The sequence below is a fragment of the Carassius auratus genome, unplaced genomic scaffold, assembly GCF_003368295.1.
Source record: "Carassius auratus strain Wakin unplaced genomic scaffold, ASM336829v1 scaf_tig00025684, whole genome shotgun sequence".
Classification (NCBI taxonomy): domain Eukaryota; kingdom Metazoa; phylum Chordata; class Actinopteri; order Cypriniformes; family Cyprinidae; genus Carassius; species Carassius auratus.
The window spans coordinates 165-16,861 of NW_020525447.1; the positions used below are offsets into that span (position 1 = coordinate 165).

Below are 16,697 nucleotides of genomic sequence, written 5' to 3' on the forward strand. Positions count from 1 at the left end.
AACAGAATGGAAATGCTAGTGTAGTGAACTTTGGAAGAAGCAAAATCTTTGGAGAGAAAACCCAAAACTTGAATTGCACTGACATGAAATGACTACAGATTTGTGCAAACTGTGGTCTTTCTGGTGAAAACCATTCATCTTAAACCTGACGTTCAGCATTGATTTCTTTGATTTGTGTGTGTATGTTTATAACGGACCAGCAATATTCAACGAGTGTTCTTGAGCATTCAATATAGGACATGTAAAATAAAAGATGTAGGTGATCACTTGTGTCGCTTCAGCTCAATGCATCTCAATTTGTTCAAGATCTTAAACATCATAAAGTATCACATATAAATAAGACAACCCCTCGCCTCAATCACTGGCAGTTGAGGGCACAGCGTACCAATATTGTAAAGGGACCACAGCACAACCCACAACTTATGAACTTATTAAGAGGAGAAAACTGTGAGATTTTGTTCTTCCCAGAGCCTGTGGGAAACTAAGACCCTTTGGGTTTGTTGCTGTGAGGGAGATTTCACAAAGCTGTTTCCTGCACTGTATGAGCAAGGTTACAAGTAGGCTGGGCGGTTATCTTTCTCCTTCTCCTTCCTCTTCCCTGAGCTTGTCTTCCTCTTTAGTATAAGCAACGCCATTGCTCTCTTTCTGGGCCATCTGGTAATGCTGATGGTCCGGGCCTTTGGACTATAGCATAGGCACATACATATACAACCATTCATATTGGAAGAAGGAATGTTGTATTTGAAACTGGATTTTGATTTGTAGCATTTAACTGACTTACATTGTCTTCCAGTGGAGTAACACAGCAGAGTTTCTCCCTGTAGCGTTGGGGCAGAAAGAACAGCAGATTGCCAAGCACAGGGTAAATTGTACCTGGGTTTAAATCTTTCTCTTTCCAGGGCCCTGAGTGAACATGAAGCACAAAAACTTTGTGGTTGCAGCTTAATGATCAACATTGTTATTGGTAACTACAACTAAATCTATAAAGTAAAATTTAAATTAAATTTCAAATATGCTTATTAGATCAAAAGTTACAAAATTAGAGATGTTGCCGTGATGTATTAAAATAAAAATTGAAGCTACATAGAAAGGTTTTTTTTAAAAAAAGTGATGTAAGAAAAATATATAATAGTACAGTATATAAATAAAACAAATTTTAAATAATACATATTCTTAAAACATTTTCAGAATTAAATGATTAACTTTTATATGTAATTGTACTAAAGCGAAAATACATTTAAATATTATCTTGAATATATTTACTTTGTATTAGTGTAAGAGTGTAATATGAAAGTATCAACTTTAATGTATTTGTAAAGCACTTTTTTTCCATACTGTAACTCATGCATATTCATTTTATTATTTCAAATGACATTTTGTTTTGTCCTTTTTCTCTGAAAATGTTGCTAATCCAGTAGCACCACCTAGCAAATCTTCAATTTGAAAACACTTCAGTAAATTATTTGTGTAATCTTACTAGGCCATTAAATTCTAACCTTATCTTTAACACTTAAAACTTCATAGACAACATGCAAAATATTCACAAAGGTATAGCTTTATCAGCAGCAAAACAAAACTTTAAACTGCTTTAAAGACTCTATGATACAGTAAGACGATTGAGTGTTTGATGTATTTTGGAAACACACTTTACCTGTAAGAAAGCTGACCAGAAGTCCCACCACTACAACCGTGGCAGAATTATGAGCACTGTACCACATGTATGATAGAGAGTACAAAGCCTGAACTCCAGAAGGCCTGAGAAGACAAGATCATAAAATAAATGAGCCAATTCAGTCTGTAATTTAGCTAAGATTAGCCGAAGCAGTATTTGCTACAGAAGCTGAAATAACTGCTTTCTGATTCGTCTGATGTAATCAAGCATTTTAGAACAGGAATTTCTTGAGCACCATTGCTTTATTAATAAAACTGACCTTGGTTTAGATGTGATGAGTGTGGTCATCACAGCTGTTGTCATGTTTCCCAAATCAGGTATGACAGTGGTATTTATCACCGGTGGTACAGATGCAGACATTCGTGAAACAAAGCTGCCGATACCGATCCAGAAAGCCATGACCAGCCCTGATGCCAGCCCAACCAGAGCACCCTGAAAACACACTCAGTCCATGAAATGAAACAGATTCCACTTATTTTATTACTAAAATAATAATACGATTGAATTAAACGGATCAAAAGTGAAGACTTCTATATTGATATAAAAAATCAAACCGACCCCAATCTTTTGAACAGTTGTGTATATACTTCGCTTGTTTGACTTACAGTGGAATTGGCCCAAGGGAAAAACATCCCCAGACAGAAAAGGCCAAGCAGAGGTCCACCCACCATCCCAAATATACTGAGTGCTGCCTAAGGATGTTAAAGATATATAGATTATTGTTAACTTCATGAATGCATAACACTAAATTACACTTAAAATTGATCTGCATTTCTTATATTATTATATCCACACAATACAATCATGGAGCTCACCTGCAGCACAGAGCCCATTAAAGAGGCGATGTATGCCATAGCCAGACACACAAGACCATAGGCAAGAGCTGTGAGGAATTTAATGACAAAACAATTACCCCATCATCCCAGGATTGACTTTCAGCTTAGTATGGACAATATCTTGTACTAAACTCATTCTATAAGGAAGAGATGAACAACTCATAGAAAAATAATGAGTGAAATAATACGCTCTGCCTTTCAGACAGTTATTGTAAAACAGCTTACCCAACATTTTTGATAACAGGGTGGCACGGGCCTCCGTCATGGGTCGTACGTGAGGTTTGATCAGATCCTCCATGGTGACCGTTGCAAGGGAGTTGAAGGCAGATGAGATTGTGCTGTAAGATAAATTGGACACCATTTAAAGATCAGTATCAACATCTAAAAAAAAAACGTATAAATTATAATAGGAGCAGCTGTCCTCACAAAATCTGGTTGTTACCTGAGAGCTCCACTAAACAGACAGGCGACAAACAGTCCTGGTAAACCAGGAAGATCTCTCAACACATCCATTACAAAGTACAGCACCATCTGCAGATGGAGAGAGAGGAGGAGAGTGAGTTTCCCATAATAACTGTCAAACGGTTTGAGGATCTTGATATCAAAGAACAACAAGATACAGAAGTGAATGATAAAGGTTATCAAGAAGAAAAAATATAACAATAATCATTTTCAAAACAATAGGCTGTTGCATAAGTCAAGTCAAGTCTGCTTTATTGTCAATTCTTCTACATGTACAGTACAAACATACAGAGAATTGAAATTGCATTACTCTCAGACATTACTCTATTTATATATAATATAAGATATACTCTCTCTCTCTCTCTCTCTCTCTCTCACTCTCTCTCTATATATATATATATATATACAGTATTGTTCAAAATAATAGCAGTACAATGTGACTAACCAGAATAATCAAGGTTTTTAGTATATTTGTTATTGCTACGTGGCAAACAAGTTACCAGTAGGTTCAGTAGATTGTCAGAAAACAAACAAGACCCAGCATTCATGATATGCACGCTCTTAAGGCTGTGCAATTGGGCAATTAGTTGAAAGGGGTGTGTTAAAAAAATAGCAGTGTCTACCTTTGACTGTACAAACTCAAAACTATTTTGTAAAAAAAAAAATTTTTCTGGGATTTAGCAATCCTGTGAATCACTAAACTAATATTTAGTTGTATGACCACAGTTTTTTAAAACTGCTTGACATCTGTGTGGCATGGAGTCAACCAACTTGTGGCACCTCTCAGCTGTTATTCCACTCCATGATTCTTTAACAACATTCCACAATTCATTCACATTTCTTGGTTTTGCTTCAGAAACAGCATTTTTGATATCACCCCACAAGTTCTCAATTGGATTAAGGTCTGGAGATTGGGCTGGCCACTCCATAACATTAATTTTGTTGGTTTGGAACCAAGACTTTGCCCGTTTACTAGTGTGTTTTGGGTCATTGTCTTGTTGAAACAACCATTTCAAGGGCATGTCCTCTTCAGCATAGGGCAACATGACCTCTTCAAGTATTTTAACATATGCAAACTGATCCATGATCCCTGGTATGCGATAAATAGGCCCAACACCATAGTAGGAGAAACATGCCCATATCATGATGCTTGCACCTCCATGCTTCACTGTCTTCACTGTGTACTGTGGCTTGAATTCAGAGTTTGGGGGTCGTCTCACAAACTGCCTGTGGCCCTTGGACCCAAAAAGAACAATTTTACTCTCATCAGTCCACAAAATGTTCCTCCATTTCTCTTTAGGCCAGTTGATGTGTTCTTTGGCAAATTGTAACCTCTTCTGCACATGCCTTTTTTTTTAACAGAGGGACTTTTTGCGGGGGATTCTTGAAAATAGATTAGCTTCACACAGACGTCTTCTAACTGTCACAGTACTTACAGGTAACTCCAGACTGTCTTTGATCATCCTGGAGGTGATCATTGGCTGAGCCTTTGCCATTCTGGTTATTCTTCTATCCATTTTGATGGTTGTCTTCCGTTTTCTTCCACGTCTCTCTGGTTTTGCTCTCCATTTTAAGGCATTGGAGATCATTTTAGCTGAACAGCCTATCATTTTTTGCACCTCTTTATAGGTTTTCCCCTCTCTAATCAACTTTTTAATCAAAGTACGCTGTTCTTCTGAACAATGTCTTGAACGACCCATTTTCCTCAGCTTTCAAATGCATGTTCAACAAGTGTTGGCTTCATCCTTAAATAGGGTCACCTGATTCACACCTGTTTCTTCACAAAATTGATGACCTCAGTGATTGAATGCCACACTGCTATTTTTTTGAACACACCCCTTTCAACTAATTCAACTAATTGCCCAATTGCACAGCCTTAAGAGCGTGCATATCATGAATGCTGGGTCTCATTTGTTTTCTGAGAATCTACTGAACCTACTGGTAACTTGTTTGCCACGTAGCAATAAAAAAATATACGAAAAACCTTGATTATTCTGGTTAGTCACATTGTACTGCTATTATTTTGAACAATACTGTATATAAAAGAAACATTATTATCAATGTTAAATTTTTTGAAAACCATAATACATTTTGTTTATTATACACAGAAAATTAGAATAGATTAGAAAGTTTTTATTAAAAATCTGTATTGTATTTATTTATTAATTTTTTTTTTTTTTTGTCTGACCTGGTCATTGCTTTTGACATAGCCCTGATCCAGTGGGCTCTCCTCCCCATATCGAGCGTACATAACCAGACCCATTAAACAGCCCAACGTGAGCACGATCTGCTGACATGGGAACACCGCATAACAGGACCTGAAGAACAAGATGCCCCAAAAAACACAATGCTCCATCAAACAACTTCACAGTTTGAGATTCTATTGACTTAACCAGAGTGTGGAAGAGCTGGGTGTTTTCTTACATGATGGCCTCTTTCTCTGTGCGGGAGCAGAGGTATCTCTGGACCTGAGCCTGATTCACTCCATACAGGGCCAGCATGAGGAAAACCCCCCCCACTCCCAGAGTCCAGAATGTGTGCCTCTCTAAAGGGTCGGGGTTCAGGCTGCCATGGGGACCACAAAACAAAGAATGTGAGCTTCAGTTACAGTTCTGGTATGTTGAACAGTGTTTGTTAGATAATCTTAAAGGAACAGTTTAGACACTCTTATAAAACCGCACCACTCACTCAAGGCCTGAGATACGGCTGCCGTTTTGTGCTTTCCTCCAAACTTCAGCGATGCCACCTGCCTGATGGGTACCAACTATAATCACTGCCAGCTGCCCCGCAAACATAACAACTGTCTGAAACACATCTGTCCAGATCACTGCTTTCAGACCACCCTGGAGAAGGAGAGAAGAGAGGAGCAGGTCCACTACCATTCAAAAGTTTGGGGATTTTTGAATGTTGTTGAAAGAAGTGCTCATCAAGGCTACATTCGTTTGATCAAAAATAAAGTAAAACTGTAATACTGTGAAATATCATTACAATTAGGAATCGCTGTATAATGTAATTTATTCCTGTAATGTTCAAGTTGAATTTTCTATTCTTTATTCCTCTCCTGATCCTTCGGAAAATCATTTGGCATTCAAGAAACATTTCTATTTATTATAACATTGGAAACATTTGTGCTGCTTAAACCAGGATACACTTTTTTTTTTTATTTGATGAATAGAAACCAAATTTACTTGAAATATAATTATTTTGTGACATTGTAAATGTCTTTTCTGTTACTTATGATTAATTGAATGCCACCCTGCTGATTAAAAGTGTTCATTTCTTAAAAAAACTAAAAAACTTACTGACCCCATACTTGTTTAGCTGAGCAACAGTAGGTGAAAACAATAAATCACATGTAAACAATGAGAGACATATCTCCAGCCTACCAGAGCTGTATAAAGTGTGCACACCAATCCTATGGCCAGCACTGCTCCCCAAAGGTCAAAACCTGTTACTGTGATCACAAACAAATTCAAACATTTACAAGAGGAAAAACACGAAATAAACGACTTATCTGATTAACATCAACATGCGTGTCTTGTAATGCATCAATAATCTCAATTACCTGCATTAAGTGCAAGTGCTGGAGCATACAGAACAACTCCCATATAGATCACCTGCGTAAAAACATAATAGGATAGATGTAACAGTTATAATGCTTGTTTCCACACCTACTGTAATAACTTATTTCTCTGAATGTCCCCGTCTAGTAACTGATAGTTCTGAGAATCATTACACTTTAGATCCACAACGCTAAGTAAAATATTGTCCATATCAGTGGGGGGGGGGGTCAGAATAAGCTTGTAGGTGAAAGTTCAAGTTTTTATACTGATAACAGGGTGTCTTTGTGTCTAACAAAACTGGAGTAAAAGACAATATTACTTTAGATTATTAGATTATACTCCTAAAGGTTTTAATATCCTATTGTACACATCCAAGTGGTAACCACAACTCACCATCTGAAAGATGAAGGTCAAAGTGCCACATATCCGAACACTTTTACTAAAACGAAGTTCCAGATACTATGAAGGAGAAAAAGAAGGCAAGAATATAATACAAACGGAAATAGTGTTAAATGCCATAGAGCATGTTTTGGTACAGCAGGGGACTGTAATTTACAAATATTACATAATCATTTTCAGTTAGATGGATTGAGATGGATTCATCAAGCATGCATTAAATTGAACAAATGTAATAATAAATCCTTTCTAAAAACATTTTCTTATTTGCTGTAATAAAATAGCATATTTTGATTTCTGGAATGCTTGATTTTGATTGGTTAAGAATTCTGCTGTCAAAAAATATTTGTATAATTGGGATTTATTTTGCTATTCTAACTGACGGTCCATTGTCCTTATAATGTTAAAGTGAGCTCCAAAAGTCTAAGAGCACTTGTTGTATGAGTGCTTAAATTTTGTACTTGCAGGTCAATTTACAAAGTTCCCACCCTTTTTGACCAATGAATATCCATGTTTTTTTTTCATTAACTTTGCAGTTGTTTAATGATTACCAGATTTAGTAAAGCATTTAGTAAAATCCTTCAATTTCAGACAAATTCTCTAATGAATCATTCACTGACTCATTTGTGAAACTGATTCATAAAAATAAAAAAAAACTCTGATCCCCAAAAAGTGACACTTTCTCCAGTCTCTCGAACACACAAAGACAGTGAATTTCTAATGTAGTACCTGATACGCGCTGCTAAGACGGAGCCGATAGAAAACTGGTATGAAAATGTGTGCAGGGATGAGCAGGCCCAGGAAGTAGGAGCAGCCCAGGAACCAATACTGCGTGCCATGTGTGTAAATCTCAGATGGGGCACCCAGGATGGCCACCGCTGACTGAAAGGTGGCTAGCAGTGAAAGGGACACCGGAAGGCAGCGCATGCTGCGGTCGGCCAGCAGGAACTCCTGTGTGGTCCTCTGACGACCCCCTGAGAAGGCATAGTAAAGACCGATTCCAGCAGAGGCCACTAGCAGCACGACAAAAATCACATAATCCACTGTGCTGAAGTGCATCTGGACTATGGCCCCCATGATGCTGTGAGGTGTGTAGAGGAGCACACGGAGTGATGTGGCCCCTGGATGATCAGTGGAGGGTCAGTGGACAGTTGACCATTGGTCCATCATGAAGGATAGCAGGTGACTTGCTATAAGAAATAAATACAAAGACTGTTGAGGCAAAAATGCAGAATATCCACATCACACCTACTGACAAAATAGCAGTAAGGAAACATTTACACAAATGCATTGCAAAGCATGTGCAAAACAACTTGAAAGAGACAATGTATTTTACATCACAATTTGGCCTTTTTATACACATAAAAAGTTGCAGTCAAATCAATATAGCAATCAAGTTAATCTTGCCTACTGTGAAGTACATAAAAATGAAATAGATTGTGAATAAAAAAAATTATCAAAAAGAAGTCTGTTGTTCTTAAAGCATTTACAGTATAATTCATTATAATATTTATAACAAAGTAACAAAAACTTTATTCAAAATATCTTGTGTTGCACAGAAGAATTAAAATCATGTCAGTATGGAACGACAATTGTCAATGAAATGATTGACAACATGTTTTTAATATTGTCACAACAATGAACAGACAAACCTTCATGGCAGGAATCAATCTATTTACAAATTAAGAAATTATTTAACTATTATAATACAAATACATGTAAACTTCAATTGTGTGTAAGTCAGTATGTGTAAGTGTGCATTCATGCCACTCAAAACTTCTAAGTACTGTGACGAGTCAGCTGCCTCCTCCCTGATTATCACCGGCACCCCGTCCTAAATCGCCGCCCTTCACCAGGCTCCCGACTGGAGTGGGTGTGTGAGAGGAGGGGCGCTGGACGAGTCAGGGCTGGCGGCGTGTGATGGGGCACACCTGAAGGAAGTGGAGCCTCATTACCGCCGCTGTTTAAAAGCCCAACGCGCCTCTCCTCAGGGGACCGGTCTCTTCCCCGTGCATGCACACTGGTGTCCTCGTGGGTCCAGGAAGGGTGCGTTGAGGGACTCCCGCGCCACCAAGACGTGAGCTGCCGGACCCGCGATCCGGATGGGAACCGCACCCGTATACACGGCCGACGGGCCAGGATGCCGGGCCGTCCATCCCCTACCAGCGCCGCGGCCAACGAGAGAGACGCGGCCGCTAGGAGAAGCCGCCGCCCCTCGCGCCCCGGACCAAGGAGGGGAGCGCGTGCGGCCGCCGGACTCCGCCCCTTGCCTGGACCCTTCCTTGATGAACACTGCCCGACCTACACAAATCCCGCAGCACAACGAGGACACCAGGTTCCCTGTTATTTTGGACACTTTCCCCCTTTTTGGCCACTTTTATTCCCTTTGTTTTATGATTTCTGTTAATAAAAGCCTCTCCGAGGCCTGACGCCACGCCCACTGTGTCTGTCTTGTGCTCCTCCCGTGACAGTACATAAATGAAATAATTGCAAAGTTACAGTCTTGTTCTCTTTTGTGAAGTTCCAGACATTGATCAGACATTGAGTCTTAATGAGCCAGAAAAAATGATTGCTCTCAGTGCCAGTTCAAAAATAATTAAATACATACATTAAATGAAATAAAACACAATCACCAGTTTATCAATCACACAACCCACTGAAAACCAAGCACTGGTCTTGTGAGACATAATGACATAACACGGTTTATTCAATGAGCCATCATGTGACTTAGAAATCTCTTTTTAATTTAATATTGTGTTACTAGGGCTTCCTGTCGTAACAAACCAGCTTAACTGTTCTAACATATCCTGACATTATACAGTGCTCAAGCTAATTCACACAAACGTGTTCAGTGCAAAAAGCACTGTGGGTCAGTGTAAAAAGCACTGTGGGTCAGTGTATTTAGGCCAGAGGAGTGACACTGGTGACACTGAGAAGATGATGCTGATAAAATATAGTCACTATTATCACTTACTGTAGCTTTACCCCATCTGAAAACATCTGAGCAGGTTTTTTTTTAAAGAAATTAATACTCTCATTAAGTGAGAATGCATTACATTGAACAAAAGTGTCAGTAAAGACATTTAAAACATTTATATGATTTAAGTTTTTAAATAAATTCTGTTTGATAATTGTTTTATATTAAGAAGAATGTCTCGAGCACATAATCAGCATTATAGAATGATTTCTGTCACACAGAAATCTAAAAATACAGCTTTATCACCACATGATTAAATTGCATTTACGTATATATTATTACGTATTTGTTAAAAATGCAACCTTGGTAAACACAAGAGTATTTCAAAAACATTTGAAAAAAATCTTACCAACCCCAAACAGCATAGTGGAAACTTCAAAAGTGATCAGAACAGACTGTCATGCATTTATTTCATATTAATTCAGGTAGACACATTTAGTAGTAGTAGTAGTAGGTACCATAGGTACATAACACCCTGTAAAATAGTCAAAAGTCAATGCTCATTGTCATTTATTGACTACACATGCAATATCTCTTAAATTAGTTGCATACAATGGACACAATTTACAGTACACAATCATGTCCTGTCTAGTGGAACAATACAGCTAGTTCTGCAGCAAATATGACATTTTTCATTTTGAGGTCAAGAACACTTGAGTTTAACTAGAGTGTAACTAGGTCCAAATGATAACCACACTAAAAATCTGTATCTAATCTGTAATGTGTGTATATAATATAAATAAATAAATAAATAAATATTATATATATATATATATATATATATATATATATATATATATATATATATATATATATATATATATATATATTGCATTTGGCAGGTTATTCATTTCAAACCCTGGCTGTGGGATATCATGTGTTGAAATATACTCCGCATGACTCTAACAGCAGGTGGGAAGACCTTTAAACAACTAGTTCTCCGAAATCTAAGCCAAGCCATAGACTTAATATGAAACAAATTACAAAATCATTTGTTCACTTTGGCAGTTGATCAGTTCATTTCGAGTCATCAAAGCTGTTGTCCTGGCTAGTTTTCTCACGTGTGGCATGATAAGGAAATAAGCGAAAGACTCTGACCTAGAAGGTCTGCGACAACTTTGATAACAACACCGCACAAACGATGTTTGGGTTGGAATGGAGCGTTTTATACCAGTTTAATCTTTCTCACTTATTTCAAGAAAAGAAAAGGACAAACCGGTTCTTATCTGCAGAACAGTGATGCAAAATTCAAGGACACACAGGCAAGGATTTGTCAACTCACTATGCTGTCTGCTCAGATACTTTCCTGCTGCTGTGAAGAATAGTTTGGGTTTTTAGTTTAATACTTAAAGTACTAAATCTATGATGGATAAGAAATTAAATGAGCGAAAAAAGGGACAAAGCTGTATCGTTTCAAGGATTTTGAGGATCAAACAGTGGGATAAAGGCATAGCAAAGTGTCTGTTTGATTTTCTTTAGCCTCTATGATCAAGCCTTGTTCCTGATATGATCCATTAAACACAGCTTATGAGCATGAGAACCCACTGTATTACACATTGTACCCTGACATGGTCGATTTATAGTAAATATCAGCTGTGCTGGACCACCAAATAAAATAACAACCCAACGGTCTCATTATTTATGGTGGTTTAGTATGAGAGCCTCTATAATTTGCCTTATTTAAAAAAGAAACAATATTTGTCTTATAAATAGGGATGTCAGTTTAACATGTTTTCTACCAACAAAGCAAATCTACTTTCAATATCAAGCCCTATTCAAATGACAAGGCTGTCAGTCATGTACATTTTATGTTATAAAATCTTAATCTTTTATATTCTTCTTAGTGCTGGCCAACGGTTAATTGGGATTAATCAAATTCAAAATAAAAGGTTTGGTTTATATGATGTGTACTGTGTGCATTTATTATGTATATAAAAAGACACACACATACAGTTTATATGTTGAAAATATTTACATATATATATATATAAATAAACATTTTTCTTAAATATATAAATGTGTGCGTATTTATATACATAATAAATATACATTATACACACCCGTATATTATGTACACAAAAACATTTATTTTGGATGCAATTAATCGCGATAAATCATTGCCTAGAACTAATTCTTTTGCATCTTTATTTTTCTTTTCATATCAGCAGGGAGCCCTTGATAATAAAAACTGACTTTATGTTCTTATATAACGTATGTCAGAAATGAATCCTCAATCCACCATTTTTAAAAAGCTGAATATACAAGTCATACATGCCGCAGAAAAAAGTTCTATGCGAACCTAATTATTAATACTAACAACAATAAAAATATATCTGAATCTTAAAATAATAATCAAACTAAAAAACTAATAATAAAGATAAAGAGGTTAATAAGATGCATCACTGATACAGCTTTACAATTATATGATATAAAAACATAGTTTTAACAACAATAATAATGCAAATATAAATAATCAAGTATTTATATAAATATACACTTCATTTGACATCAGATAATAGGATATAAAACAAGGCAATGGTATTGAGCAGAACAAGTTCTGACATGAATTATAGTACTGGTAAAACCAAGTTTATGAAAAGCTGTTGCACTCATTAAAATACCAAGCTCACAGCACGCCAGGAGGCCAACCAACATGATTAACAATGCCTGAAGTCATTGTTTTCACCAGAACCAGGATTAGCAATTTAAGAAACTGGACTGAACCACCAAGGCACTTAAAGGAACAGTTAAGTCAAAAATGACAATTCTATCATTTATTCACCCATGCATTGTTTCAAACCCTTAAGACTTTCCCTAACCCTTAAACCCTGCACTTTCTGGTCACACTGCCGGGCACCTGTATGATTTCATAAAGCTATCCATTTTCAAACTTATCCGTCCAACAAAACATTCATCATGGCTGTAGATCTTTTTACAACAGCTATTATGCAACCTGACTCTATAAAACAATATTTGGTTGTAAACTCTGCAATAATTCATGTTCAAAGACCAATATTTGTCCATATGAGATTTGACATTCACTTTGCTGCCACTTATTTCCATACTAACCCTCCCCATAACTTATCCCTAAAATCAGATGGAAATTAAAGTTGAAAAATAATATTGTAAAAGCTCTAACTCGTGTTGTAAGTCTGAACTTGACATTTACTACATTTACACCTGATTGGTTGATTAGAATGTTTGTTCTACTAAGTGAATTTGCATATGCATTTCATTAGCTCTGTACTTGTACTCCGCATAATTACAATAAAGTTGAATCTAATCTAATGATACAGTGGCAATGTACTGAACACGTTTTTTCTCTAAAGTTGACATTTATCATCTTACATTAAAAGTAGGCCTATAGTTATATAAATATTTATAAAATATTTTCATGAAAACGTTTTTGCAAACACTGGCACGTCACGCGTGTTATGTTTCAGTCAGTGACACCATGACATTTCCCTATTCGTTTTAATGGCGGGATGCAACGCTGTTTACATAATAAAAACTACATGCGCGTAAAATTAAAGAGAATATGATGTTAAGTTAAACGAAGATCCTTCACTTTTACCGGTCAATATCTCAACCCACACGCTATTCGCGAGCAACATGATCGCTACGAGCTCGAAAACGAATAGACTGCGCGCGTACTAACTTACGAGAGAGAGCGGCTGCGAATATTTGATTCCATAGATATCACCCGATGTAAAGAAATTTTACGAAGAGCTGCATCTGACAGCAACAGCGTAACATTAGCTGAAGGACTGTGTCCTTTACATGAGGAGAATACCGCGATGCCTGAAGGAAATGACAGGCTGATGTAAAAGGGCGACACTGTTTCGTCACGACAGAGCAAAACGTGCTCTACCCACCAGAACATACGCTAATAGTATACGCTGCGACGCAAATAAATAGAGCGCTCCCATTGTAATCAACGAAGCTGTCTAGGCTGCCGCGCGCAATGGGCTCTGGCAGTAGTTTAGGCAGTGCCTTTTAGTGACCTTATCATTCATTCTGCTCAGACATCGTGTATTATCTTACCTCGGTCAGAGTTCATCCGGTGAATAATGAGCGATGAATGGAGAAAGGCTTAAGCAGTCTCGGTTCAGACCACCCCTACTCCTACTCTCCTTGACATCGCAGTAAAGGTTGCTGCTGCTCCATAGTTGACGCACATGTGCTTCCGACGTCACGCTGAAACGTCACTGTGTCACTACCTCACTCGCGGCTCCCATAACGTGATCCTCCGTAATTCCCGAGGGGGAAAAAAGACTCTCAGAATGTTATACCTGTTGAAAAGGTACAAAAAACACTGATTAGAGCCTACAAAATTATCATATACATATGTATGTGTGTTTGTAATGTACAGAATACAAAAGGCACTTTGAAAACCAAATATTTAATCATTTATAAATAATTGTTAATGTGATGTAATAAAGGAATTACTAATATATATAATATTTTCTCTTTAAATATTATTATTGTTTTGTACACTGGTTTATTAATAGTTTATTGTAACCCCCCCCCCCCCCCCCCCCCCCCTTTTTTAAATTAATTATTCTTACTGTATTGTTCTTGCATACAGCATTATTTAAAAAGAAACTCATGACTCAAAAGTCAAATTAGGATTCATTATATATATATTCTAGGGTCTTCAGGAGGTGAATCTCTTGGTGAACGGCCAGCACCTCCTCAGAGGACAATATGGTGACAGTGGAACGAGGCACATGGAGACCACTCTGTTTGATGTTACAAGGGGAGTAACATATGCTACTTAAGAAAAATTAGCGCAATCACTACAGCTAGTATAAAAGGCTTTCTTGAAGAAACACTAAGGGCCAGAGCACACAATAGTGAACAAATACAACAGGGTTTCTTAAATAGCACCATTACTCAGAGAATACCATCTGAGAAAACAGACAAGTCCAAACTCCCTCTGATGAACAGTCTGTTCCCTCTGTTTAAATACAAGCTCCTCTTCACAGTGCTGACGAGGAACAGGTAACATCAATAAGTTCCTTTGAGAGGACAGTGAGGAACAGAGGAAAACAGGCAACAACTACACTTCCCAAAAGGATGTTAGGCATCAGGGAGGCACAATTATTACACACAGAATTTCACAGTATTAACAACAATAAAATACGTCTTGGGACATAACAATGATGCACCGGCAGACAGAAAAAAAAACACCAGGGACTGGATTGTGGCACTTTTCAGAAGATCCAACAGCACTATCCAGGCCTCCCTGCTCAGCCCAAAACCATTAAACACCTGTCCAGCGCGGGCACATTCAGCATATCCTGCAGTACAGGGGTCTGTCTGATATAGGGAAAGAAGGAAAAGAGAAACAGTTTAGAGCTATTACAATGTAATTAGTAGAAGAAATAATAATATACTTTAGTGAACTACTATAAGTAACTACCACATTGGGGAAAAACTACTACTCATATTGTATTTACAACCTTAGCTAAAGGGATATAGGTCACCCAAAAATGAAAACTCCAAACATGGAAAAACTTAAGGGTGAGTAAATTAATTGTAAAACTATTAACAAAAAAGTATTACAAAAAAGTGGCAAAAGTATTTTGTTCATGGCACCATAGTGTTCCAGTCACACTATAGTGGTATTTTTATTCAACACAATTTTAATCATTTACTCAACCTCAAGTTGTTCTAAACCTGTATAAATGTCTTTGTTCTACTGAACACAAAAGGAGGATATTTGGAATAATGTTAATATACAAACTATTCTTAGATCTCATAGAATTATATCTTAATCTGACTACTATGGAAGTGAATGGTGAACATTCTATGAAATATCTTCCTTTGTGTTCAGCAGAAAAAATAAATTAACACAGGTTTGGAACTCTTGAGTAAGTAAATGACCATTTTAATTTTAGCTATCCCTCTATGTGCTTTTTTGTAACAGTTTTCTGCTGTTATCAACAACTTCCGCTTAGCACTAAATATCATTAATGTCCAATAGAAAAATAGTTTAAAAAATGCCTTTTGTTAGTGCATGTACCTTAACAAGAAGCTGTAACATACCTGTTAGTGGATATAACATGACGAGACGTCGCCTGAGTCTGCACTGGAGCATCGTTTCTCTGGGAATGGATGATTCTTCATTGGTCTGCCTCAATGAAGTAGAAAGAGCAAACTTCAGACTTGATTCAAATGTAATTCTTATCAGTGTTATAATATCATAGGTGAAAACTGGCAGAACGTTAGATTAATGAACTAATAGCTAATAATTTTCTCATGGGCAAAAAAATATATAAAATAATAACATTAATAATAATATTTGAATAATATTCATGGGACTCACAAGGAGTGTCTTTTGGGAAGGTACATTTATCTCTTTTCGATGAGGAGGAGATTGCAATCTGGCTTTCTCCATTTCCAGGCTGTGATTGGCTGTTTCCATCAGAGTAGTAGGATACGCTGTGGCTCACCCTTCTTTTCTCCTGTGGAACTAACTTATTTGCATAATCCAAACATAGTCAGAAAAGTGTCACTAAAGGTTTACCAGTGTATTTCTCACTTACCAAACCAAAACATAATACTTTTGGCAATGTTATGAACACATTAAGTCTAAGCATGATGGGAAAAGATTGAACTTTCATGCATGCAATCATTTGTCCATTAAAGCACATGTAAATGTGTATGTACACTATAGGCAGAACTTTGAACATATGAACATAATTTACACTATTGCAATGGACAGTAAAGTGCTTAGAAAATATTACAGTGTGCAAATGCTGCATTTATCAGACTATAAGTCACAC

At 37.0% G+C, this 16,697-nt stretch overlaps 1 protein-coding gene across 3 annotated transcripts; it reads right to left on the bottom strand.

Annotated features, from left to right (window-relative positions):
• Positions 1 to 310: 310 nt before the first annotated feature.
• On the bottom strand, positions 311 to 16,697 carry LOC113078409 (sodium-dependent multivitamin transporter-like). Of its 3 annotated transcripts, none has more exons than XM_026250739.1 (19): positions 16,238 to 16,697; positions 15,958 to 16,042; positions 15,100 to 15,228; positions 13,951 to 14,198; positions 7,659 to 8,119; positions 6,927 to 6,992; positions 6,536 to 6,587; positions 6,357 to 6,424; positions 5,659 to 5,813; positions 5,395 to 5,535; positions 5,159 to 5,288; positions 2,951 to 3,039; positions 2,734 to 2,846; positions 2,488 to 2,555; positions 2,278 to 2,364; positions 1,932 to 2,104; positions 1,652 to 1,755; positions 782 to 903; positions 311 to 684 (listed from the first exon to the last, which is right to left on the bottom strand). In XM_026250739.1, exons 5-19 carry the CDS (start codon positions 8,004 to 8,006, stop codon positions 571 to 573), a joined length of 1,830 nt encoding a protein of 609 aa, XP_026106524.1. In that variant the 5' UTR covers positions 8,007 to 8,119; positions 13,951 to 14,198; positions 15,100 to 15,228; positions 15,958 to 16,042; positions 16,238 to 16,697; the 3' UTR covers positions 311 to 570. The 3 variants fall into 3 exon arrangements, with proteins under 3 accessions (XP_026106524.1, XP_026106525.1, XP_026106526.1); XM_026250740.1 differs by having other exon boundaries at positions 14,814 to 15,228; XM_026250741.1 differs by having other exon boundaries at positions 15,958 to 16,046.

Coding starts and splice junctions, on each gene's coding strand:
- LOC113078409 (XM_026250739.1), bottom strand. CDS start 8,006: ATGGGGGCCATAGTCCAGATGCACTTCAGCACAGTGGATTATGTGATT. Junction 2,365..2,487: donor TAATGGGCTCTGTGCTGCAG/GTGAGCTCCATG, acceptor TAACATCCTTAG/GCAGCACTCAGTATATTTGG. Junction 2,105..2,277: donor TCCCTTGGGCCAATTCCACT/GTAAGTCAAACA, acceptor GTGTGTTTTCAG/GGTGCTCTGGTTGGGCTGGC.